At 47.2% G+C, this 25951-nt stretch overlaps 1 protein-coding gene across 4 annotated transcripts in view; it reads left to right on the forward strand.

Annotated features, from left to right (window-relative positions):
• The first annotated feature begins 4735 nt into the window (after window positions 1-4735).
• The window catches only part of MLXIP (MLX interacting protein), a 62362-nt gene continuing 41146 nt past the window's right edge, over window positions 4736-25951 (forward strand). For 2 of the 4 annotated variants that reach the window (XR_003436753.1, XM_027124891.1), the window contains exon 1: window positions 4738-5244. Coding sequence is in view for 3 of the 4 variants with exons in the window: in XM_027124891.1 (XP_026980692.1) it covers window positions 4832-5244 (413 nt within the window). In the remaining variant the exon portion in view is untranslated. Of the gene's footprint in view, window positions 5245-25951 lie in introns of all 4 variants that reach the window. The other 2 variants (XM_027124892.1, XM_027124894.1) reach the window with 2 other exon arrangements.

Here is a 25951-nt window from a genome sequence, read left to right on the forward strand (position 1 = left end):
AAAAATCATAATTTTAAAAATTCAGTTTTAAGTTTATTTTTTTGCTCTGAGCTGTTTCTTGTGTCCCATATCTTTCTCTTACTTGAATTTTTGTTTTGCTGGAGAACAACCTCCAGTAATTCTTTCAAACATGGACTACACATGAAAAGGCGATTGAACCTGTATCCTCCAAGATTTATTGAGGTATAATTTACATAAGTAAACTTCACCCTTTTCAGGCATAAACTTCCATGGATTTTGAGAAACTTACACAGTCATGTAACCACCACCATAATCAAGAGCTATTTTCATCACCCCAAATAGTTCCCTTGTTCTTCTTTGTAGTTAGTTCCTACCCCTCCAGCTCCTGGCAGGCAATAATCTGGTTTCTGTTCCTATCATTTTGCCTTTTCCAGATGTCATATAAATCAAGTCAAACAATATATGGCTTTTTAGGTCTGGCTTCTTCTACTTGGCATAATGCTTTTGAGAGTCATCTAGAGTATTGTATTTATGGAAGCGTTTGAAATCCAAAAGTATAGTCATCATCGGTCATCAGTGCTGTTCACCAGATATTTCTGGCTATCTGTTTTCTGGTCTCATGATGAGGTTGTACTATCTGCTTGGGTGGGGCCATGTGATCAGTTCTGGCTGGTGAGTTGCGAGTACGCATCACTTCTGGCTCAGACCATTTAGTTGACCCCATTGAGCTCTCTCTCGCCGTGCCACAGTGATGGGCAACAGAGTCTGGGAGTGACTCTGACCAGCAGAGCGCACTGCCACCCTGTGATGGACATGTAGCCAATAGACAGGTAGCTTAAATCAGAAGCACGCCTTAGTGGTTTTAAGCCTTTGAGATTTGGGTGTGGTTTCTTATCAGAGCACAATCAGCCTATGCTGACCCATGCAGAAGGTTTGCTTTTTTAGCACTGGGAAATTTTCTTTTATTGCTGCTTTAATTATTTCCTTTCTCCAATTTTTCCTCTCATTTTTACTTCTTCCTTTCTGGAACTATCAGGCAGCTGCTGGAACTTTTGTTGGAAGAATCCTCCACGTCACTTAACTTCCCTTTGTCCTTTTGGCAGTTTTCTGGGAGAAATTCTCAGATTAATCTTTCAGTTTATGACTGTGTTTTCCAGACTTATTCATTTTGCTAGTCAACCTGGCATTTTTTAAAAATCATAATTTTGTATTCATCGTTTTCCAGGACCTCCATTTGCTTCTTTTTCATAATGGGTTGTTGCTTAATGTGTGCAGAATCTTCTACATTCTTTCTAGGGCTATTAATTATTATAAAGTCTTCTGTTTGTTCTGTTAACTTTATCCTTTAACTTGTTAGTTCTCAGGTAGCTTTCTTCCAGAGTGTTGGCTTTCCTTAATTGTTTGCTGACTTTTGCTGGTCTGTAATACTTTGTATTGGGGACTTTTTTTTTTTTTCCCCCTGCACCGTGAAGCTTGCGAGATCTTGGTTCCCCGACCAGGGGTTGAACCTGCCTCCTTGACAGTGAAAGTGCAGAGTCCTAACCGCTGGACCGTCAGGGAATTCCCTGTATTTGGGAATTCTTATTTGCCTGTTTGCTGGTTTGATTACCATGGAGTGCTGCTTCTGATTTTGGGGGAGAAGATGGTTGTCCTATGAGATTCTCTGTTCTTATGGTTTGTCGGGTGTGGAAGCTCTTTGTCCTTCATGGGAGCTGTTGGCTCCCCTGGGGCACTGCCCTGCGTGTCCCCCTGGGCACTTGCTGTTGCTGCCCACTACTCAGTGGGGGCGGGCAGTCATCTGCAAACTCTTCTATATTTTTCAGAAAACTGCCCTTGAGACCTCTTTCTAGCCATTGATTTGTGAGCCTGGAGCAACCTCCAGGTCTCACTCTTGGTGGTCCTCTGCTTTTAACTGAATTTTTAACTGCTTTTCCTCAAGTCTTGCTTCTCTTCTAATACAATCTTTAGGAATTTATGGTGAGGATTAAACAAAGCATGTGTGTGCACGGAATATGGCCTATACGTTGCCAGTTTGCAACTTCAGCTTTAAGAGTTTATCTCCTCCCAGGAAATTGATATTTATTTATATATATTTTTAAAGTATTAATATATATCCTTGCGACTTCCCTGGTGATCCAATGGTTAAGACTCCACGCTTCCACCGCAGGGGGCGCGGGTTCGATCCCTGGTCAGGGAACTAAGATCCCACATGCCGATCAGTGTGGCCTTAAAAAAATTTCTTTTAAAATAAAAGTATGTATCCTTCCACATAAATGCCTTTTGTGTTAAGAAACCAAAGAGAAACAAAGAGTGCCCTGCAAAGAAAAAGGGTATACAAGTAATAATTGTCTCTTTTGGGAATTAGAAAATAGTCACCCCCCAACCCCCAGAGATAACCAGTGTTAACATTATGGTGCACTTCTGACATACACACATAAATTTATGAATTTTAAAAAACTGGGGACTTCCCTGGAGGTGCAGTGGCTAAGGCTCCGCACTCCCAATGCAGGGGGCCCGGGTTCGATCCCCGGTTGGGGAACTAGATCCCGCATGCACAACTAAAGATCCCCTGTGCCACGATGAATATCCCACGTGCCGCAACTAAGACCTGGCTCAGCCAAATAAATAAATAAATAAATATTAAAAAAAAATTATATCAAGCTACTGTTAACTTTTTTTTTTTTTTGGCTGTGCTGTGTGGCTTGCAGGATCCTAGTTTCCCAACCAGGGATCCAACCCATGCCCCCTGTGGTGGAAGTGCGGAGTCCTAACCACTGGACTGCCAGAGAATCCCCACGGCTAACTTTTTAAAAGTTCTTTTTCCACCCAACAACATATTATGGACATCTGTCCATGTCAATAAATATATATTTGCATAATTTAAAATGCAATGTTTTGTTATATTGGGGACTATAATATATTCAATGAATTCCCTCTTGTTAGACATTATGTTTCTAATGCCCACTCTTTACAAATGATGCTGTATTCGCCATCCTTGTACCCACAGCCTTAGGATAAAATCATAGAGGTGGAATCGCTCTATCAAATGTGGCTGGGCATTTAAGCGTTTACCAAGGAGAAAAGTCTTCGAATAAAGGAAGGCAACTCAAAGGGTGGACTTTCAGACGTTTGCAGCCAGAGTTGGGAGCAGTGGTTTGGGCAAGTGGGGAGACCCTCAAACTCACACCAGCTGCCAGTCCATCTGGCCTATCCCTCCTTGGAGATATCCAGGGAAGGAGTTAGTGCAGCCACTTTGGTAAGAGACATTTGTCCCAACACGCTCCCCTTTAGGAGGCCCTTGTCAGGAGGAAGGCGAGGGAGGGAGCTCAGCCTCCACCCGAATCTGGAAGTGAAACTGGCTTCAAAGCAGAGCACAGGAGCAGCAGCAGAGGACACCGGAGGCCCTGCTGAGACTAGAGTGGGAGCTCCTGCCCCAGGGACATCACTGGCCCTCTTGCTGCCCTGTCATCCCCTACTGTCCCTACGTGGCCCCCACCCCAGGCTGGCATTGAGCCCCTTGACAGCTTTCTATAAATGTCAACTCTTAGGTTGGACCATATGAAATTGCTGTTTCTATAGTCAAAAGTGATTGAGTATTGGCAATTTCTAGGTGCCTCTGGTCTGGCTGCTTCAGTCTCTTCAGTCCGTAGTCCATTTAATACACAGTGCTCATTCTTTGCTAGGCACTGTGTTAAGTACTTTATAGTCATTTTTTAACTGTCACAACTTTCTGAGACATAGCAATCATTCCCCACTTGTCAGAGAAGACAACTGTGGCTCAGAATTGGAATTGTTTAGGGGCTGGTTCGCCCTCCAAATTTAAGATCTTAGCAATAATGACAGTATTTTGAGTTTTAGTGGCTCTGTCACGTACTAGTTGCGATGCCCTGGGAAAGTGCCTTAAGTAAGGTTGACTAAAAAGGCAGGTTCCACCTTTGTGGAGGTGAGAAGCGTTAGTGATCTTTCTTTCTTTTTTAATTAATTAATTTTTGGTTGCTCGTTGGGTCTTCGTTGCTGAGCGTGGGCTTTCTCTAGTTGCGGCAAGCAGCGGCTTTTCTTGCTGCAGAGCACAGGCTCTAGGCGCCCAGGCTTCAGTAGTTGTGGCACGTGGGCTCAGTAGTTGTGGCTCGCGGGCTTGGTTGCTTCGCGTCATACGGTATCTTCCCAGACCAAGGCTCGAACCCGTGTGCCCTGCATTGGCAGGCGAGTTCTTAACCACTGCGCCACCAGGGAAGTCCGGTGAAGCTTGATTTCGCGTTAGAAAAACCCCTTTGGTATTCAGCGACTCGGTTTTATCAGTAAAATGGGGACAAAACCCACAGCGCCCAGCAACATCTGTGAAGAGCCACAGTTCCGGGCCCTGCAGGGCCTGGGAGACGGAAGGAGCGCCACCCCCACCCACCACGTGGAGCGCCCGCCCGGCCTGCGGCGAGGCAGCAGAACGATTCCCCGGAGCGTGGGGCGGGATCGGCACGGCCCGCTCGGCCAACGCCTCTCCTAGGCCAAGACACCGGAGAGTGGCACCGCCCGGTTACCAAGTCCCGCAGCACCCCGGAGGGAAGGGGGTGGCGAGGGGCGGGGCCTGGAGGCGTGGCCTCCGCCTACCCCTGCCCCCCGTTTTTGTCCGCCCAGACACGGAAAGGTTCCCCTGCGCCTTTAAGAGGCCGAAGCGGGCGCCCGATTGGCCGAGACGCGCCGGTGACGTCACGCCGGGGCCGGCGCCGAGGCGGCCCTGACGGCCCGTGCCCTCCCCCTCCCGCCCCGCCGCGCGCTCGCGGACAGTCGGCGCGCGGGCCGGGCCGGCGCCCCGTCACGTTTCCTCGCCCGCGTCGCCCCGGGCTCCGGGGGATGCCCCCGGCCGGGCCCCCCCATGGCCGCCGACGTCTTCATGTGCTCCCCGCGCCGGCCCCGCAGCCGGGGCCGCGCGGTGCTGCTCAAGCCCCAGGTGCCCGAGGACGACGACGACTCGGACACGGATGAGCCGTCTCCGCCGCCCGCCTCCGGCGCGGCCACCCCGGCCCGGGGCCACGCGAGCGCCGCGCCACTGCCGCCCAAGGCCGGGTCGGGCAGCGAAGAGCCTCCGCGCCGCCAGCAGATCATCCACAGCGGCCACTTCATGGTGTCGTCGCCGCACCGCGAGCACCCGCCCAAGAAGGGCTACGATTTCGACACGGTCAACAAGCAGACGTGCCAGACCTACAGCTTCGGCAAGACCAGCTCCTGCCACCTGTCCATCGACGCCTCGCTCACCAAGCTCTTCGAGTGCATGACCCTGGCCTACAGGTAGGACCCGGCCGGCCCCACCTCTCGAGCGGAGCTCCCTTTGACAAAACAAGCGTGGAGGGCTGGGCCGCCCGGGGATCTCTTGGCTTCAGGCATTCCCTTTGGGTCTTCCCTCTTCGGGAGGGTTTATGGGTCTGGGGTCCCTAGTGGAAGCGAGAGGGGCGGGCGTTCCTGGCCTCTTCCCTGTCAGCAGGGCTTGGGTTCTTCCGGCTTCACGTTCCCCATGCAGGCCCTCACCTCCAATTCCGAGGCCACCGATTTCGGGTAAGAAAAAGGTGTAAATACAGGCTGTACCTTGTGTTACCCGACTTTATCCACCCTTCCCCCAAAAGCTTTGTGTGTTTCCAGCAATTGCCAGTAGTGGTTAGGACCACCTGTCCAGGGTGGCTTAAAGTCGCTGGTTCCAGTATTTAATGGTTGAGTCAAATTTCTGAGCCTGTTTCCTCCGTTATAAAGAGGGGATGACAGTAGTGTCTGCCTCCATTGGCTGCTGTGGGGATGGAACAGCAGGTAAAGTGCTTATTCCAGTACCTGGCACATAATTAGTTGCTCCAGAAGAGTGTGAGCTCCTTTTCTTATTGCCCCAGCAGAGGGAGGCTGGATCCTCTCACATCCCCTTTATTGGGAAGCCCTCCCCCAACTTCGGAGGGGCCCTGGCTGCCTCCTAGGAAGACTTGGAGCCACAGCTCTTGGAGGTGCAGGCTATCCTCCTGGCAAGTTGGAGGGTTCTTTGGCTGGCTCTGAAACGTTATATGGAGATGTCAGTGTTTAGGGCAGGCATCCCAGGCACCATCCTGACCTGTGGCTCCGGCTCTAGGCGGAGATCCCTTTTTTCTAAGTCACAGAAATGCGTGGTCCTCATGGGTTAACGTGGCCTTCCACTCTCCCTTTCTCGGTGTGTTTCTTAGGTATTTGCTTCCGATAATTTCTGCCTCAGCAACAGAACTTCTGTGGACTAGCTGCAGTACAGAGCAGCCCAGCCCTGCCCAAAGCTCTTGATAGGATCTCCGCAGAGTGGAGGTTACTGCAGTAGTAACTGGACTGGCTGGGGTTGTCTCAGGTCTAGTCTGCAGGCAGCGCAGGGAAAGTTTCCTTGGAGACTCCAGAAGCAGTGTAAAGAAGAGTAGGAACGTTACCCTCACCCTCCCCCCTGTTTTTGGAGAGTAGGGAACCCCAAATATATCCAAGGTACACATTTACCTGAAGTTGAAACACTAGATATACATGGCTCTGGGTGGCATTTTCCCCTCTGGAATAAATGATTAGTCAACTTGTTCCTTTGTTATGTTCCTGAAACGCACCCCACTCTTCCCGCCCCCATTTCCTCTCTTGAAGGCTTCCCTGATGGTTTGTTTGCCACATGGCTGCATTACATTACCCAGAGCTCTCCTCCAACCCCCCTTGCGTGGCACATTGGTTAGGCTCTGCTCTGATTCTCTGGTCTTGCCAGTTTGAGCTGGCACTGAGCCTGTGAAGATGTTCTGTTTTTTTTTTTTTTTTTTTTAAAAAAAAACCAAACGGCATTGAGATTGCAGCCCTCTGCCCTCGTTTAGCCCTGCTTACCCAGTCTCAAGTTTTGAGCACTTCATTGGAATCAAACGCAACTAGATTGTAGCATATGCTACAGTGTGAGAGAGCCCTTTCAAACAAAATTGGGGGTGAAAGACAGGAATGTGCTTTATTAAGCGAACTTAATCCTCTTCTTTATTTTAATATAAACTTCTCCGCATACAAAGAGAGAATGGTTGCTTGCGTAGCAGGGGGCATGGGCTCGAAAGCACTCACCTAAGCTCTGCTAAAGGAAAAATAAACCAGTCTCCCCGCTTTGCCCTCCGTTTGGATAACCTAAAGGCTTATTATTAAATAACACCAAAGAATTTTAGTAATGGTATTTTTTTTTCACTTCTTTCAAGAATATTTTGGCAGCTGTCCATTGCTCATTTAACTTTCTTGGTGGCAAAATGCACCCTTAGTTTGGTTTGAGGCTCACCTGGTTCTTCAAGACCGCCAGCCCCTTTGGCTCTCCTGCTTTGCTGTCATTCCCCATGTAGAGTCCTGCCACTGCAGCTCCCTGAGATGTGTCCACCTAGTAATTGCTCATGAAGATGCTCTTTGTGTCTCCGCCTGGGGCTCGTTTGGATGGCCCCAGAGTTTAGTTGGCAGTGTGGAACCCGGGTACAGATTGACAGAGGAGTGACTCGAAACCAGTTGTCTGGGCTGTAGCCTCTGGCCCAGAAAGCAGCATGAGAACAGATGTGAGTTTCTGACCTCAGCTGTCCTGCACGACCACTAGCTGGCTTTCAGAGAAGGGGGGTTGAGATATGGGGGGCAGGGAGGAGAGAAGAGTCAACCCCAGAGGTGGCCTGACTTCCCTTTCAGTGCGGTGTGAGCCTTCACCGCTGGTTTCCAGGTTTTCTGCTCCTGGGGCTGAGAGGAAGGCCAGCTGGGCCTCCTCTTCTGTCTAACTGTTTGTGGCCTAGGCTCTTTCTAACTTCAACTTCCTGTCTGTCCCCTGGCCTCTTCGTTCTAGCCGCCTAACTCTCCCTGGTACACTCTGTGCTTTTTTTTTGGTTGGTTTCCTGTTAACTGCTGCCTCCCAGCTGTTTCCAGATGAGGCTCAACAGCTCTTTGGGGGAGGAACTAAGTGCAGGGGAAGTTGTGGTTGTTTTTTCCCCAGTCGTGTGAAGTGGCCTAGGGACTCTGAATATGATCTGTTCCTGAACATGCACTCCTGAAGGATCTTTGGCAAGACTGACTTCAGGTGGGGGAATAGGGTCTTTGAGGAGTTGGGACTAGGTTGTGAATGTGCCCCGTGGTCCACCTGGGCAAGTGACAGTGCGGATGGATTCCAGCTTCATGCAGCTGGCATCCCTGTCCTTCCCACACTGTGATGCTAAGAAGCCCTGTAGTGAAACATCTTGCCTTGGTCCCACAGTGTGTGTTCAATTACTGGGACGTTTGGGAGGGGAAGAAGTCGCCTCTCCCCAAGGCAGAGCTTAGAAGTTCATGGCTTACCTTCTCTAAGGCTTCCTGTCTGCCACTGTAAAATGGGGAGGATAAAGCTCCGCTGCAGGGTGGAAGTGAGGATTAACTGAGATAATGTCTGTGGATGTGTCTAGTACCTGACAAATAAGAGGCAAGAGGAGGTTTAATGGGCTGAATCCATTCTGCATCCTCATTCAGCTGACATTTATTAGGAGCCCAAGTTTCTCATCTGTAAACTGAGGGAAATAACGTATCTGACTGGGGTCTTTAGTGTGGCTTTCAAATGCCTGCCTGACAAATGCTAAATGGATGCATTCTTGGTTTGTCCATACTTTCTAAGGCCCCACAAAGGAGCTGTGCACTCTAGAACATAGTTCATGGTCCTTGCCCTCTTAACACTGTGAGGAATGTCACACATGTAAATCGCCCACGTGGATTCTGAACACATCTAGTAGATAGCTTTTTGTGGTTGGTTTTGGTTTCGCTTCTCTCTCTCTCTCTTTTTTTAAATGTACGTTATTTTTGGCTGCGTTGGGTCTTCGTTGCTGCGCACAGGCTTTCTCTAGTTGCGGCCAGAGGGGCCCACTCTTCATTGTGGTGCGCGGGCCTCTCATTGCGGTGGCCTCTCCTGCTGCGGAGCACGGGCTCTAGGCATGTGGACTTCAGTAGTTGTGGCGCGCGGGCTTCAGTAGTTGTGGCTCGCGGGCTCTAGAGTGTTGGCTCAGCAGTTGTGGCCCATGGGCTCTAGAGAGCAGGCTCAGTAGTTGTGGCTCACGGGCCCAGTTATTCTGCGGCATGTGGGATCCTCCCGGACCAGGGCTCGAACCCATGTCCCTTGCAATGTCAGGTGGACTCCCAACCACTGCACCACGAGGGAAGCCCATCGCTTCTCTTTTTATGTAACTCTTTGTTAGGGAGCCTTGGTGTGAATGTCTGGGGGGCGGGGGGAGAGAGAGTCCTTTTATGTATTTAAAGATAAGCTGTAGCTTTCTGGACAGTGGATTTCTGCTCCAGTGGATATTTGAGGAGACCTTTTAATTTGGACCTGTAAGATAGCCTTGGGATACAAGTTTCTAGAATGTAACCCTGTATATGTATGTAAAGCAACCCTCTGTTCCTGATCCCCAAGTATTAAAGGTTTAGCGCATCTCGTCCTTCAAGTTTTAAGTTTTCCATAGAGGAACTTTCTAATCCTAGGTGCGATAACTAGCTGTAAGTGGGAACCATTTACACAAATGACTAAATTAGTTTTATTCTTCTGCAACCATGCTGAAGAGAAGCAGTTTCTCTTCTCTTGCGCTTTCTTTGGTCTTTAATCATAATATGGTGTCCATTAAAGGGCCGCACTGAGATGGGAGTGCGGGCTGCAGAGATGAGAAAAGGCCGTCTCTGTCCTCCAGGAACTCACAAACCTGGGGTGGGGGACAGATAAACAGACAGTTGTAAAACAGTTAGCAAGGGCTATGATAAACAACGTGAACCAGGTCCAACGGCAGCACCAAGCAGGGTGCCGAAGCCAGTGTGTGTGTGTGTGTGTGTGTGTGTGTGTGTGTGCGCGTGCGTGTGTGTGTGTGCGCGTTTGCATAATCGGGATCAGTGTGGACAGTTTCCCCTGACATTGGGGTTTCATACCTATCTCCCCTTCCCCATGTTAACTGTCAAAAATCATGCAGGAAGCCCCAGAGTTCCTTTTGCCTATCTTCTCCTTGTTGGTAGTCCAGGACCAAATTTCCTTTTTCTGTAGAGGCTGAATGGCTGATTGCCGTCCTGATGGAAGGGCGAAGAAGGGTGATCAAATTGGGAAGAGCCCGGGGAAAGGGGTTGGAGGGGAGGGTGGAGGGAGTTCATCTGCTAGGGTGGGAGGAGGGAAGAAAATTCGCACCAGCTGAGCAACTACCGCCCTCCTGGGGTCTCTGCGTTGTCCTAAGTCACAATAACCTTCTCAGGCAGGTGATGATGGAATTCCTATTTTTAAAACTTACCAAAAAAAAAAAAAAAAAAAAGGAAAGAAAACCTGAGCACAGAAGTTAATTTGCCCTGTTGCTGGGAGGTGAGGCAGTTTGTCCAAGGCGGTGTCTCTGGGAGCTGAAAAGGAGTTGAAAAGTCACCTCCCTCATCTGCTCACAGAAGCCTGCAGTTCTGTAAGAGAGGAGGTGAAAGTGCCAGTTCCTCTAGGAATGTAAGGCGGGAGAAACCAAGGTGGGGAAAACAAATGCCCCTAGGCAGCTCCATGCCCTTCCTCGGGCTGCCCTTCCCCACTGGTAAAATCCTGCCCTTCCTTCGAGACTGTGGCCCTGCCGGCTTTCTCGAAGGGAGTGAATGCCACAGTCCTCTGCAAATCTACAACCTTATTGGTTCTGTGTGGTATTCTTCCATAGACCTGACTTCCCAAGACTCCTGCTCTCTTCACCTTTGACTTTCCCACGGAGCCTAACAGTTGTCTGGCATGTACTGGGTGGCTAAGAACTATATATGGAATTGAAAAGGGAAGCTCAGGGGCCTAAGCGGCCAACATCAGAAACTTGCCTCTGGTGAACCTTGTTTATCTTCAGCTCTGCAAAGACAAATACACCCTCTGTGGAACGGTGCTTTAGGGGTGTTGGTGTGGAGTGGGACAACGAGGTGTTGTTTTGCTGGGTAGTGTTTGTGTTGTGACCCACACGGACTGGGGCTGTAGGCAGATGAGTGGCCCCTCAAGACGTCCACATCCTAATCCCCGGGGCCTGTGAATATGTTAGGTTACATGGCAAAGAGGAACTAGGGTTGCTGATCAGCTGCCTTCAAAGTGGGGAGATTATTTTGGATTATGTGGGTGGGCCCAGTGTAACCAATCACAAGCGTCCTTAAAAGTAGACGAGGAAAGCAGAAGAGAACCAGAGAGGGAGCAGCGGGAGAAGGACTTGGCCTGATGTTGCTGACTTGGAAGATGGAGGAAGGGGCCATGAGCTAAGGAATATGGGCAACCTTTAGAAGCTTGAAAAGGCAAGGAAACAGATTCTCCCCCGGAGTCCTCAGACGGGACCCAGTGCTGCTGACATATTGATTTTAGCCCCAGAGACCCGTTTCAGACTTCTGACCTCCAGAACTGTAAGACAGTAAATTTGTGTTGTTCTAAGCCACTCATTTTGTGGTCATTTGTTACAGCAGCAATAGGAAACTAATACAGACTGGTCTCAAAGTTTCTTGAGATGATGTTTTTAAGCACATAACACAAGTATAAAAGTCTTTCTTAAGGCTTCTTCCCCCACAGGAGAGCATAGCAGCCCACCCTGCAGTTATGTCAAGCTGTGCTGACTGTATTAGGCACCACTTCAGGGGATCTAGTGATAGGAGGGCCCTCGATAGAAAAGAAAGTCTGTAAAGTGGTCTTATCATGGTTCCGTAGCACAGTTCCTAGAGTAGGGTATTGTAGAAAGTTAATAGTACTTATCTTTAAGGATTCTTATATGGCTGATGAAAAATTCAGAGTGTGAGCTCCTGTTCCCCAGAATTGAGTTACTTCTTCGGTATAAAATGTGCAGTTCAGACAGCAAATATCTTAGGTATTTTCTATCTTGTTGGAATTCTGTCTGTGGTTAGAATTCCAGGCCACAGGGCTTGAGTTTTAGGCAGAGCCCTTTTGGCCGCGTGGATCAGGGACCCTCTGGTGCTAGCGTGTGTGATGGGGGTTTAGTGCAGGGGTCAGGAAGGGTGCTGGTACTCCCGTGAGCCTCCAGGGTTACCAGGACTGCCGGGCTTCAGTGCACACTGGAGCTGGGTCCCAGGGCACTGTGGGCCTTCGGCAGGGGGAGCTTGCCCTTCCCTTAAGGTTCACCCCCATCAAGTGACTCAGCTCCTCTCTCAGGCTCTGCTTTTCTTTGGGATCTTCTGCTTCCAGCTGGCGCTCTCACCTGCTGTCCTGCTCTTCTCTGCTTCCAAGCTCTTGCTTCTGGGAGCTTCTGCGTCTGCCTGACTGGAGCTCGCCCGTGGCCTGTGTTTCGCACACAGACCTGCTTAAAGCTTCCCATTACTGTCAGTGCTCTTTGCCAATTGTCTAATTAAATTAGTCCATCGTCTCCAATTCAGGTACTTGAGAAGGAGACCAGCAGCGCCCTCCCTCTCTGAGCAGCACCTCAGGGACCCTAGAGCATGAGTCGAGCCATGGCCTTTGGACAGGATGCCCTTTCCTTCCAGAAGTATTAATCAGGCCTCTCTTGTGTGCCAGGCACTGTTCTAGCCCTTCAGGGTACAGTAGTAAACAGGACCGATTAGTCATCTGCTTTCATGGCATTTATATTCTTTTTTCCTTTCAGTTTTATTGAGATATAGGTGACATACAGCCCTGTACACATTTATGGTGTACGGCACAATGACCTGACTTACAGGTATTGTAAAATCATGGAGTTTGTTGTCAGTTGGGGGATTCAGTGTGCAAATCAGGTTTATATCGTTACTGCAATAAAGAACATAAAACACGCTGGGAGATGGAAAGTGATGGGGGTGGGCAGGGTGGGGGACACCGTATCTCCGCGGGTCGGAGAAGTGTTCTGACGAGGTGACATTTCAGGTTGAACTGAAACCTGAGTGGCGAGTGGGAACCAGACGTGGGTAGTCATTCCAGGCGGTGGAAGAGCCTGAGGCAGAGGCCCAAGGTGGAATGAATTTGGCACATTCCGGGGCTAGGAAGAAGGCCAGCGTGGCTAGAACATTGAGGGCAGGGTGAGTGGTAGGAGAAGAGGAGGGAAGGGGCCTTGGTGGGTGGTAAGAGGTCAGGATATTTGCTCATTGCTCTGGGGAGTTGGCTTGTTGAGGCTGCTCAGTGGGGATTAGGGGATGGAGGGCAAGGGGAGCGCACATGGGTCCCAGAGTGGGGGCAGCCTCGGAGGTGGTGAGAAGTGCGTGGATGCAGGGCGGCTTTGGGCTTGCCGGTGGATCGGACCTAGGGGATGTAAGGAAAGAATCAGCAGGGACCCTGAGGCTTTTGGCCTGAGCCGTGGGTGAAAAGAGGAAGCCGAGGGAGCCCTGTCAGCCACGTGGCTGGTGTGAGTGGTGCTGAGGACCCTGCTGTGTTGCGCTGTTCACTAAACTTGGCCACATGGGCCGTGGGCGGAGCAGCTCCCCGGGAAGGGGCTGCGAGGGGCTGTCAGCGTCGGGGGATACTGTGGTGTCCAGGGAGGTCCTCACTGTCTCCAGAGCAGTTCTCCACTTAGCCCCGACCAGTCTAGACCAGTCCAGGCGCCGGGCTTCTTTCTTCTGTCCCAGCTGCTCTGTCTTGCCTCCCTAACCCCTGTTGTGCCTCATGAGGGGCCGGTTGGCCGTGGGAGGTTTTGGCGTTTTGAGCTTGTATTTGGGATGGCAGGTTTTGTTGTTGTTGTTTTTTCCTGTGAAATGTATACTATCATATCCCGAATGATATTTTTTATTCACTTGGGTCTGGTTGTGGTAGAGGAGTACCGCCTGGTCTTGAACGCCCTACAAGGAAACTTCTCCAGATCTAGCATTCCTAATGTGTTTGGGGTCAAACTGCACCATCAGACAAACCTTCTAGGAGGAGGCAGTGTGGAAGAGGTTATTTGGTAGCTCCAGAAGGACGTACAAGATCTGGAAAAATAATTCCAGAAACTGAATTCCTTGTCAATAGCTTTTGAGTCTCAGAAGTGAACATAAAGAATCCGATTGAGGAACAGTGAAGAGTGAGGCCAGGGAGTAAAGAGCTCATAAAGGGACAGCAGGGAGAAGCAGGCTGCTGGTAGGAACAGCAGTGCAGAGGGGACCCCGTGGGGATTGTGTTAGCACAGTTACACTGTTGAGGAATATTCTGTGCATAGGAGGGTCTATTTTGAAAGCTAGTTACCACTTCTTCCCTCTGTGGCTTGTGGGCATAGGGAAGAAGGCAGCCTCTTTTGCTCTGTCACCATGGAACAAACAGTCATCAAAACAAAAAACAGCTTCTTATGTAGAAAGTAGGAGAATTAACCTAGTTTCTAGATATTTACCCAATATTCTGGCTTTTTAAAAAACAACCAAGGGCTTCCTTGGTAGCTCAGTGGTTAGGAATCCACCTACCAATGCAGGGGACATGGGTTCGAGCCCTGGTCTGGGAAGATGCCACATGCCGCGGAGCAACTAAGCCTGTGCGCCACAACTACTGAGCCTGCGCTCTAGAGCCCACGAGCCACAACTACTGAGCCCACGCACCACAACTACTGAAGCCAGTGCGCCTAGAGCCTGTGCTCCGCAACAAGAGAAGCCACCACAATGAGAAGCCCGTGCATAGCAACGAAGACCCAATGCAGCCAAAAATAAATAAATAAAATAAATAAATTTATTGAAAAACAAAACAACAACAAAAAACAACCTAAAGAACCCCTTCATATGCTCAGGTGGTAACTGACCCATTTGCAAATGGACTACCTCATCTTATGGGACCTGCCCAGATAGCTGGATACTATGCTTTCTAGAGGAAGTGAATTTATAAATTCCTCTTATTTATTAAAATGAAACACTTTCGGACTTCCCTGGTGGCGCAGTAGTTAAGAATCCGCCTGCCAGTGCAGGGGACACGGGTTCGAGCCCTGGTCCATGAAGATCCCACATGCCGCGGAGCCGCTAAGCCCGAGTGCCACAGCTACTGAGCCCAAGTGCCACAATTACTGAAGCCCACGTGCCGAGCCGGTGCTCTGCAACAAGAGAAGCCACCGCAATGAGAAGCCTGCGCACCACAACGAAGAGTAGCCCCCGCTCGCCACAACTAGAGGAAAGCCCGCGCGCAGCAACAAAGTCCCAATACAGCCAAAAATAAATAAATAAATAAATAAATAAATTTATAAAATGAAACACTTTCTGTGAATTCTTAAAACAGTATATGATTATATTAGCTTGCTGTTTTAAACAACTATTTTCCAGTTGAGTAACGGGGTCTTTTACATTGCCTCCTTTGTTCTTTAAAATTATTAAACGGATCATTCTCTGCCTTGGAGCAAGACTCTTTCTTCCACTTGTACAGACAAGTTTTTGTTGTTGTTGTTGTTAACAGCTTTATCAAGATATATTCATGTACCATAAGATGCAGTCATTGTAAGTGTGCAGTTCATTGATTTATTTTTTGTTGTGCGGTCATTATCACAATCCAGTTTTAGAATATTCCATCACCCCGCTAACTTTTACGTTTAATCCCGGTTCCCACTTTAGCCCCAGACAACCATTAATCTGCTTTCTGTGTCTATAATCTGCTTGTCTGTGCCTTTTCTGGACATTTCATATAAATGGAATCATACTGTATGTGGTCTTTTGTGTCTGGCTTTTTTCACTTGGTGTAATGTGTGCAAGGTTCATCCATGTTTATAACACATACCCATATTTTGTTCCTTTTTATTCCTGGACGGTATTCCATTGTGTCAATATACTACATTTTGTTTATCCATTCATTGACAGGCAAGTTTTTGAGGGAAGCCTAGTAGCTTCATCATTTGGATGTTGACTTTCCATTTCCTGTAGTAAAGGTCTCTTGCAGATTCAGCTAGGAACTTCCTTACAAGGTGAGAACAGGAAATGGCAGTGAATATGGTGGAAAGATGATGGATTCAACTCCACTGGATAGTGGTGCCACTGGTTGGCAGCATATCCCTTAGCCTCACAAGTCTGGGTGTCTTTAACCGTAAAGAAAGAAAAAAAGTGAGAGGGGAAGGGAGGGGTTAGACTAGAATCATGGTTACCAGGCTTATTTTTCTTCCACGGACCTCATGTTTTTGAGAGATAAAGCCTTAGAAACAAATTGTACTCAACAATTAAAAGGAACAAACTACTGGTATATGCAGCAACACAGATGAATCTCAGAAACATTACGTCAAGTGACACAAGCCTTACCTAAAAGATTATATACTGATTCCATTTATATGAAGTTCTAGAATAGGCGAAGCTAATCTACGGTGAAAAGAAATCAGACCAGTCCCTGCCTGTGAGGGAGGTTGAAGAGGGAACTGGTCGGTGAGAAGCAGGGGAGAACCTTTTAGAATGATGGGCACATTTTATATCATGAAGGGGTTGTGTATACATTTGTCAGAACTCTCTGAGTGGTACACTCAAGATTTGTGCATTTTATTATGTGTAAATCTCACCCAAAACAAAAAGAACCATTGACAAATGTTGAACTCAGGGACGAAGTGTACTGATGTCAGCATCTTATCTTTGAAATGCTTTAAAATAGTGGCTCTCAAACTTTTTGGTCTCAGGACCTCTTTGTGCTCTTAAATATTGAGAACCCCAAAGAGCTTTTGTTTGTGGATTATATCGATGTTTACTATATTAGAAATGAAAATTGAGAAAAAGTAAAAATATTTGTTAAAGTACTTTAAAAAATAATAAACCCCATTTACCATGTTTACATAAATAACATATCTTTATATAGAACAACTATCTTCAAAAAAAATAATGAGAAGAATGACATTGTTTTACCCATTTGCAAATCTCTTAGTTAATGCTTAGTTCGAAGACAACGGGATCCTCATATCTGCTTTTGCATTCGTCTGCTGCAATATCGAATGTCTGGAAAACCTCACCATTCTTGAGAGAATAAGAGTGAAAAAGGAAAATAACCTCTTAGTATTATTTTGAAAATAGTTTTGATATCCTGGACCCAGAAGGGGTCTCAGGGGCCCTCAGGGGTCTCCAAATCACACTTTGAGAACCACTGCTTAAGCAAAATAAGATGGGTTGTTGGGTGGGTAGATGAATTTTGATAAAGTAAACACATCAAAGTGGTAATCGTAGCATTCAGGTGGTGGGTGCATGGGCGTTCACCATCTGATTCTTTCAATTTTTCTGTATGTTTGAAAATGTTCATAATGTTAGAAAAATGAGAAAATCACATTTAAACAGTGGCCACCTGGCTTTATCATGGACAAATAAATATGTTTGAAAATATTGAAAACAACTTTTGGAATGAAGTACTGACACATGCTACAACATGGATGAACCTTGGAAACATTTTGCTGAATGAAAGAAACTAGTCACAATGGACCACGTGCTGTGATTCCATTTGTATGAAATGTCCAGATTAGGCAAACCCATAAAGCAGAAAGTGGAGCAGTGGTTGCTGTGGGAGGGAAGGGTGGATGGTCACTGCTAATGGGTATGGTTTTTTTTTTTTAATTAATTAATTAATTTATTTTTGGCTGTGTTTGTTGGGCCTTCGTTGCTGTGTGCGGGCTTTCTCTAGTTGTGGTGAGTGAGGGCTACTCTTCGTTGCTGTGCCCGGGCTTCTCATTGCACTGGCTTCTCTTGTTGCGGAGCACGGGCTCTAGGCGCACGGGCTTCAGTAGTTGTGCACACGGGTTTAGTTGCTCCGCGGCATGTGGGATCTTCCCGGACCAGGGCTCGAACCCATGTCCCCTGCATTGGCAGGCGGATTCTTAACCACTGCGTCACCAGGGAAGCCCAAGTATGGGGTATTTTGAAGGAGTGATGAAAATGTTCTAAAATTAGGGAACGGTGATGGTTACACAACATTGTGAATATACTAGAAACCAGTGAACACTTTTAAAAGGTGAATTTCTTTTAAAATGGTGTGTAAATTATGTCTTTTAAAATGGTGTGTAAATTACGTCTCAGTAAAGCTGTTACTTAAAAAAAAATCCAAACAGTTTAGGTTTTCAGCATTATCTTCAGGGAGGCTTACTTGGGAAGCACTGGATGATATGATCTTGAAGATCCTAAATATGTCAGTGTCTAGAAATTCCATGACTCTCTATCTTCCATCTCTTCTGTGTACAGTAAATGAGAGACTGGTTGGGAAGGTGACCTGTCCTGGGCATTTCCCCTAGATTAAAATCGACTCAGGAATTCGGCTCTCCAAGTTACCTCATAGCTTGGCAAATCACCCTAAGGTTATCCTGATAAGACCTTTTTTTCTTTTAACATTGTCTGGGTCAGGGGTCACAAAGTCAAATGCACACAAGGACCAGGAAATAAAGTGGTCATCGGTAAGGCAGAGAGGACATTTGCTGTCTTTTATTTTCTGGCTCTTGATATCGTCATGGTTACAGAGAAACATTTCTTTATTATGAAAATCATGCAAGCATAAACTGCAGTTGACTGGGCCTCCCTGATGGAAGGGCAACAGGGAGTGGAGGGGTCTGTCGTGAACTGGAGGGTACGTGCGTGGTCTAAAGGGGGCAGCCATCACTCAGCTCCAGGCGACTTTTGCTATTTGGGAATGTGAGCTCAGTGTTACATGGTCTGGCATATTTGAAAATTGGAAGAAATCTGAATTTGTATGTGAACTCTACATTTCAGTTTCTACCTAATGTCTGAGTTCAGGTATTAGGAATTCTGGGGAAATGAGTTTAATCTCGGTTGCATCTAGTTTAGAAGTGAGTCTTGGCCTAAGAGATGAAGGGGTGTGTGGTGCTGTTTGCCGCAGGTCAGCCCTGGCACGAGGAAAGTCCTGTTAGGTGTTCTTACTCTTAGGGTCCCTTCATGCTGTGTTGAAGTTGATGCGATCACAGGACCATCATCTTCTGAATACAAAACCTAAGGCTCTCCTCCTGGTAAACCCCAGAGGTATACGTGCTCCTGGTCGACAGTTACTCTGAGTTATGAGGAACTAGGGCGATTATTTTAAATAATCCTGACTTGGAGGTGGAGGGTTGACTCTCCATTTTGTGAAGTTATTGGACGGTAGGTTACTCATAGCTTTACATTCCATTTCTGACTGTTACCCCTTAACTTCACCACCGTACCTGCCTGGGGTGGGGCTGTTTTCATAGGGTGATTCTGGGGTGGAGGAAAGGGATAATCACTTGACTTAACTCCAGACAGTTGGTTTGGTTGTAGTTGAAACAAAATTATAACTTGAAGTTAGCCTGAGGAGGCCTCTCACTTGGCTCTTGTTTAAAGTTTCTAACCTACGCTTTTGATGTTGCGTTTCATGCCTCAGGCTTTGCTTCCCCAGTTAAGTGTGTATGTGCGTGTGTGCACTTTGTGTGCTTCCCCAGTTAAGTGTGTATGTGAGCGTGTGCACTTGTGTGTGCTTCCCCAGTTAAGTGTGTGTGTGTGCGTGTGCACTTGTGTGTGTGCGTGCGTGTGTGTGTACGTGTACTTCAGGTGGTTAAGAAAGGAATGGACATGCTTGCTTTGAACTCTTCCCCCAACACACACTCACACACCTTCCCATGCAGCCACCCTGCACACGTTCTGAGCCTTTCTAGCTCTTGGATTTTCCGTCTATATTTGATCTGATCTATAAAGGTGTTGGCAAATAGCTTTATGGCTCTTAAAGGCCATGACTTTGCTTCTAAGCCAGATTGAAATAGAATTTGTACTTCTCAGGGGTGCAGTTAAGCACGCTCACTGAGAAATTGGGGAAGTAATCTTCAAAGCTTATTTAGCACCTTACTTTTTGGAATTTGACTGTATTTCTGGGTCTCCTTCCAGGGGAAGAAAAAAAAAAATCCCAACACCCACAGATAACTATTGTCAATTCCCTGGTGTTTATCCTTCCAGACCTTGTGGGGTTTTTGTTTTTTTGGCAGGGTAAGTGTATTTTGTTTTTCTGTTTAACAGACTGTGAACACCTTTCCAAGTCCCCAAATACTCATCTGCAGTATTTTTTAGTGGCTGAATAGTATTTCATTGTCCACACAGTGAAATGTACTGTTATTTATTGGAACCCTCTCGGGTGGTCATTGAGAACATTTCATGATATTTTTGTGTTTCTGAGCCCCTGTTCTATTTACCTTATCATATCCCTACTTTCTCTGAAAATGTCCCTCTGCCTCTTCTTCCTGACAGAAAGAACCATTTACCTGAGAACCTTTGGAAAAAAGGCACCTGGCCTGGCCTGTCCCACCCTCCTGCCCGCATGGATAAGGTGTGTGTGGAGGTGGTGGTGACAGGTATGCAGCTCAGCAGCAGCCTTTGTCTGTGCCTCAGGCTGCAGAGAGAAAGGCTGGCTGCATTCTCAGCCTGCAGAAGGGCAGGGGATGCGGCGGAAGGCGTCTGACGCACCCCTCAGTAGCATGCCCGGACCGGGCTGAGCTTGCATGTTCACGCCCCGAGGCCAGGGCTCCCTCCCTCACGCCAGCAGGTGGATGCCATCGCTTGGCTTTTTGTGTTTCCAGAGGCAGGGAGAGCGTTGAGCTTCACGAAAGGTAGTGATTCCAGCTGTGAGTCTGCCCAGCTGTGGCGAGCTCACCTGAGATGGGGAGTCGAGGATGCGTGTTCCTGCGAGTCACAAACCAGACGCTGGTGTGACTTGGTATATGGAAGGGAAAACTGACTCAACTCTCTGGAAAACAATTTAAATACTGTCTGTCGCATCGAGTCCAGAGATGCTGATTTCTGGCTTTTCGGCAGCCTTACTTGTCAGCGTGATCACTGGTGGGGCTTCTGTGGTTCCGTTTATCCGACCACCCACACTGGTGACAGAGTGGTGGCAGAGGGGCCGAGCCAAGACAGGAGGCCTTCGGTGATGTTTTAAACACTGGATCAGGTCATTATGCCTCCCTCGGCCCAGTGGCAAGGTTAGGCTGCCCCTGTGGCGTCCGGGTCCGCTGGCTACATCCTGGCCCAGAGCCCCTTGCTGTGGCCTCCACCTCCTACCCCAGCAGAGCCTGGCCCCAGCCTCCTAGCGCTCTCCCAGGCTGGTTCCCTATTTATTGGACCAGTCTCTATTTCCTTCTGGCTTTGAAATTCATGATTTTTTTTCCCCCACGAGAAACCTTGGCAGAAGACTTTGTTCCATGGGAAAAAAGCCTTCTCAGAAAAGCAAGGAACCCACTTATGAGCTCAGCCCCTGGCTTGTCCTTGGTGATGTCCTTGCACAGTACCTGAGAGCCAGCAGGCAGGTGGTGCTGGGGAAACTTACCCGTGGTGGGCACGGCCTCCTGCAGATGCTTCTCTGGTAGAGCAGCCTACCGGAGGACCTGCTGATCACAGTTGAGCTGGCTCAGCCTGTATGTAGACAGCTGCTTTTTGCCCCATTACTTTGTTTGCTTATCTCTGTTTTTATGCCGATTGCTGGCTCCTTGGAGTGATGGGTGTGTTTGTGGTAGGGTGTGACGTGATTACCACTGATTGGTAAAGTATGGATGAAGTGAGCAGGGAAGGGTGTGGTATGAGAAATACTGTAATCTTCTGGTCCCTCTCATCCCTCAGTTCTTCCCTGCAGAGAAAATTTCTTCTGCTTCCTATCCTAGAGGGTAACAGCTTTCAGGCTCCTGTGAAGCTGGGAGCAGCCACCTCGGCTCGGTAGCTCCAGTTGAGGTCTTGGGTGTGCTGCCGTCCCTGATCGACTGGAACAGTGACCCAGCAGCACTGTAGAAAAACTTGGCATTTCAGCCCTGTGTTCTTTGTTGTCTGGGATTGCTGGCAATGCTTCAGTACGTGAGACTCAAATATGTCCCTGGAGTAGGAGCTCCACGGCTGCACAGCAGTCAGCTCCGGTGACGTGTCCTCACTGAATGGCAGCTGGCCTGCCCGTGTTGAGTCACATGCATTGGCCGCTGTTGATAAGTTTATGTGTGTAACTTTTTTCCCTCTTTTTAGCATGGTGTCTCAAAGTCAGGGGTAGAAGTGAGGAGAGGAGTGCAGGATTTGGTGGGCTGTTGCAGTCTTCTGACAAAACCATCATTGTTTGGAATGAAGTACCAGTTGGTTCGGTTTGAATGGCTCCATCGCTTCAGTGCTCTGAAACGGCTGTTATTCTTCCACCTCAGCAGCGTCCCTGGGGGGAGGTGGAAGGAGGACTGCCCGATCCAGAGGGGAGAAACTGCTCTCCTTTGCCCTCTCTGCTCAGCAGCAGATCAGTTAACCACCCAGAGCAGACAGTCTTCTCCTGGTCAGCGGACATCCCAGGCCACTCCTGGACCCCAGCTGGGTCGCAGCCATCGTGGCCTCTTGGAGGAGTGGAGCTTTTAGGAATCAGGCTGCCTGCTCATGGCCTCAACCTCCCTTGGCGCTCACCTGTCCCGGCCAGGCTCCCTGCCTGCTGCGCTGCTGCCCAGCTGACCTCCCTGCCGACCTGTTAGCCTGCCGTCTGTCCCTGTCATGTATGATAGCTCAAGCTGCGGAGTTAATCCAAAGAGCGAATCATTCCTCTGGCTGGACTCCCAGACACAGTCGCTTGAGCCTGGGACAGACACTCAGTGTTTTGGTTCTTTCTGATGCTGATTAGGTTGCGTTGTCTTACCTCTGCCCCTCGTTCAGTTTCGTGTTTGTGTGGTCAGATTAGTCAGATCCAGCTGTGTTTGTGGAAATCCCAGCCTCTCGGGTGAGGACAACAGGAACTTGCATTGCAGTGGAGGAGCTCACATAGGAAAGATTGAGCCTCCTCCATTTGCTTCCAGAGTCAGGAACTTCATTTTCCTGCATCTGAATTGATAGCTCTCCAAATGCAGTGTGGTCGCAATATGACATTTGAAGAACTTAGGAGAAATGCAGAGTATGAGAAACCATTTTTTTAATGACCCTGGCCCCAGACTGGCAAGTTAAAGTGATTTTTCTCAGAGACGGAGATGCAAAGGCAAGGAGATTCTACGAGGAGGACAGAGCCAGACGGACGGGAGGGGGTGATGTAAAATGACCTTGTCCACAGCGTTAGTTCTTCCTCAGAGATTGGAAACCACCTACATGGTGTACTTTGGGGAGCACAGAAGAATCTGTCAGTGGAGCTAAATTACTTCTTTAGTTCAGTCCTTTGAGTTTTGTAGTATTAAAGTTGGGTGGATAGCTATTAAAATATGTTTGCAAAAATGACTCATTTATTTGCCCTTCTCTTAAGGACTAGAGCTTCCTTTGATAGAAGCCAGTTTTCCAGATCACTGTTGTTTATTTCATTAATCATCTCTTTTATAAAATTAACCATTCTTAATGGGAAATGGAAATCCCTCTCAAATACGTAATAATCTTCACTGCTTTCTTGAACATACTGAGTCTAATATAACATTTGATTATTTAGGAATCTATTTCTGAATGTTACTTATTGTAGTATTAGTACCATAGTGACTTCTTGATGAAGTTGCACTGATCAGGTATGTTTACTTCTCTACTCAACCATCACAGCCTCTCTTGTGAGTTGAGTTTTCAAATCTTTAATGATCGTCTCCTCCAGGCTGTTGGCTGCCACTTGTTCTGCAGTGAGTTTGCCATTTACTCTCCCTTTTTGTCTCGTGCCTCTCATTTTCTATTGGTTTGCATAACTTGTTAAATTGAGGGTAAAATGAAAGTAATTAACTTAGTGAGAGTTTAGAGACTCTCTGAGTCAATTGCACAGACCTTTACTGTCTATCTTGAATTATTTTTACTTACTTTGGTATAACTAAATTAAGCTCCAGATAGTTGCGAGATAATGCTATACATATAAACTTCTTTTACAGTGTAACTTTAAGCCATTATTATCCAGTTACATCACTGAAATTTGTTGACCAGGCTAACTTGTTTGTATGAAAGAAATTATCTGCAAATCTTAAGAATATTAAGCTTTTAAGAAAATTACAGTTTATTCTTATTTCTGAAATGTTAACTCCAAATCACAATGGTAAACTATGTCCCCTGGCTAATTAAATATTACTTTCTATTACTTATCAGAAGGAAAATCACTTTTTCCCCTTTTCAAAATGGAAATAGTTTTATGGAGGGTCCTCTCCAGCTCTTCTCCTTATTATGTAGAAATGCATACTCATTGTCAGACGGAGAATTCAGACATTTCAGAAAGATAGAAAGAAAAGAGCAGCATCCTCTGAAACGTTCTTCTTGGATTTATTTACTTTATTTTGTCACTGTGCCCTTTTTACTTTTTTCTGTGCCTGTATAGGTAAAAATAGACCTGTACCATCATTTTCAGTTGTTTTTTGAAGAGCAAAAGTTTTTAATTTTGATGAAGTCCAATGCATGTTTTTTTAAATGGTTCATGCTTTTTGTGTCCTATTTAATAAATCTTGCCAAACGCAGGGCCTCTAAGATTTTTTCCTATGTTTTCTTCAAGAAGTTTTATGGTTTTAGCTCTTACATTTAGGACTATGCTCCATTTTGAGTTAATTTTTGAATATGGTGTGAGGTAAGGGTTGAGATTCAGTTTAAGAAGTACTTTGATGAATGTTCTTGTTTGTAGCTTTTCTCATTCTACTTCTTTAACTATTTTCTTAAGATAAAGTCTTAAAAGTAAAACTGTAAGATCAAAGAGCATTCACACTGAAATCTTTGATATATGTTGCCAGACTGGTTTTCAGAAGTTGTACCAATTGGAAAAGAAAACCTCCAGAATGGGAGAAAGTATTTGCAAATCATACATCTAATAAGGGATGTGTATCTAGAGTATATAAAGAACGCTACAGGACTTCCCTGGTGTCGCAGTGGTTGAGAGTCTGCCTGCCGATGCAGGGGACACGGGTTCGTGCCCCGGTCCGGGAAGATCCCACATGCCGCGGAGCGGCTGGGCCTGTGAGACATGGCCGCTGGGCCTGCGCGTCTGGAGACTGTGCTCCACAACGGGAGAGGCCACACAGTGAGAGGCCCACGTACCGCAAAAAAAAAAAAAAAAAAAAGAACGCTACAACTCATAAATAAAAAGACAAAACAGCCCAATTAAAAGCAGGAAAAGAACTTGAATAGATATTTCTCCAAAGATATACAGAGGACCAAAAAACACATGAAAAGATGTTCAACACTGTTAATCATCAGAGAACCCTGGCGGTCCAGTGGTTAAGACTTCGCCTTCCAATGCAGGGAATGCAGGTTCAATCCCTGGTTGGGGAGCTAGGATCCCATATGCCTTGCAGCCCAAACACCAAAACATAAAGCAGAAACAGTATTGTAACAAATTCAATAAAGACTTTAAAAAATGGTCCACATCAAAAAAAAGCTTTACAAAAAAACCTCCCCACACACACACTGAGATACTGCTTTACACCCACTAGGTTGTGATAAATGTTGGCAAGGGTGTGGAGAGATTGGAATCTTCCTACACTGCTGGTGGGAATGTAAAATAGTGCAGCCTCTGTGGAAAACAGCCTAGTAGTTCCTAAAGAATTGAACATAGGGACTTCCCTGGCGGTCCAGTGGTTAGGACTTCACGCTTCCACTGCAGGGGGTGTGGGTTCAGTCCCTGGTTGGGGAACTAAGATCCCACATGCCCTGTGGCCAAAAATTTAAAAAAAAATTGAACATAGAGGTGCCATTTGCCCCAGCAGTTTCACTCCTAGGTATGTACCTGAGAGAAATGACAGCATATGTCCATGTAAAAACTTGTACACCAATGTTCTTAGTAGCATTATTCGTCGTAACCAAAAGGTGGAAACAGTTAAAATGCCCACCAGCTAATGAATAAATCAACAGAATGTGATATATCCATACAATGGAATATTAGCCATGAAATGGAATGAAGCACTTGCTCTAACATGGATGAACCTTGAAAACATGCTAAGTGGAAGAAGCCAGTCACAAAAAACCACACATTATATGATTCCAGTTATATGAACTGTGCAGAATGGGCACATATAGAGAAACAGGAAGTGGGGGACTTCCCTGGCAGTCCAGTGGTAAAGAATCCACCTTCCAACGCAGGGGATGCGGGTTCGATCCCTGGTTGGAGAACTAAGATCCCACATGCCGCGGGGCAGCTAAGCAACTATTCAGCTCGCGTGCCACAACTAGAGTCCGCGTGCGGCAAACTACAGACCCCATATGCCCTGGAGCCCTCACGCCACAACTAGAGAGAGAAAACCCACACGCCACAACTAGAGAGAAG

This window comes from Aethalodelphis obliquidens, unplaced genomic scaffold, assembly GCF_003676395.1.
Source record: "Aethalodelphis obliquidens isolate GAN/ISIS:26980383/991018 unplaced genomic scaffold, ASM367639v1 scaffold28, whole genome shotgun sequence".
Taxonomy (NCBI): Eukaryota; Metazoa; Chordata; class Mammalia; order Artiodactyla; family Delphinidae; genus Aethalodelphis; species Aethalodelphis obliquidens.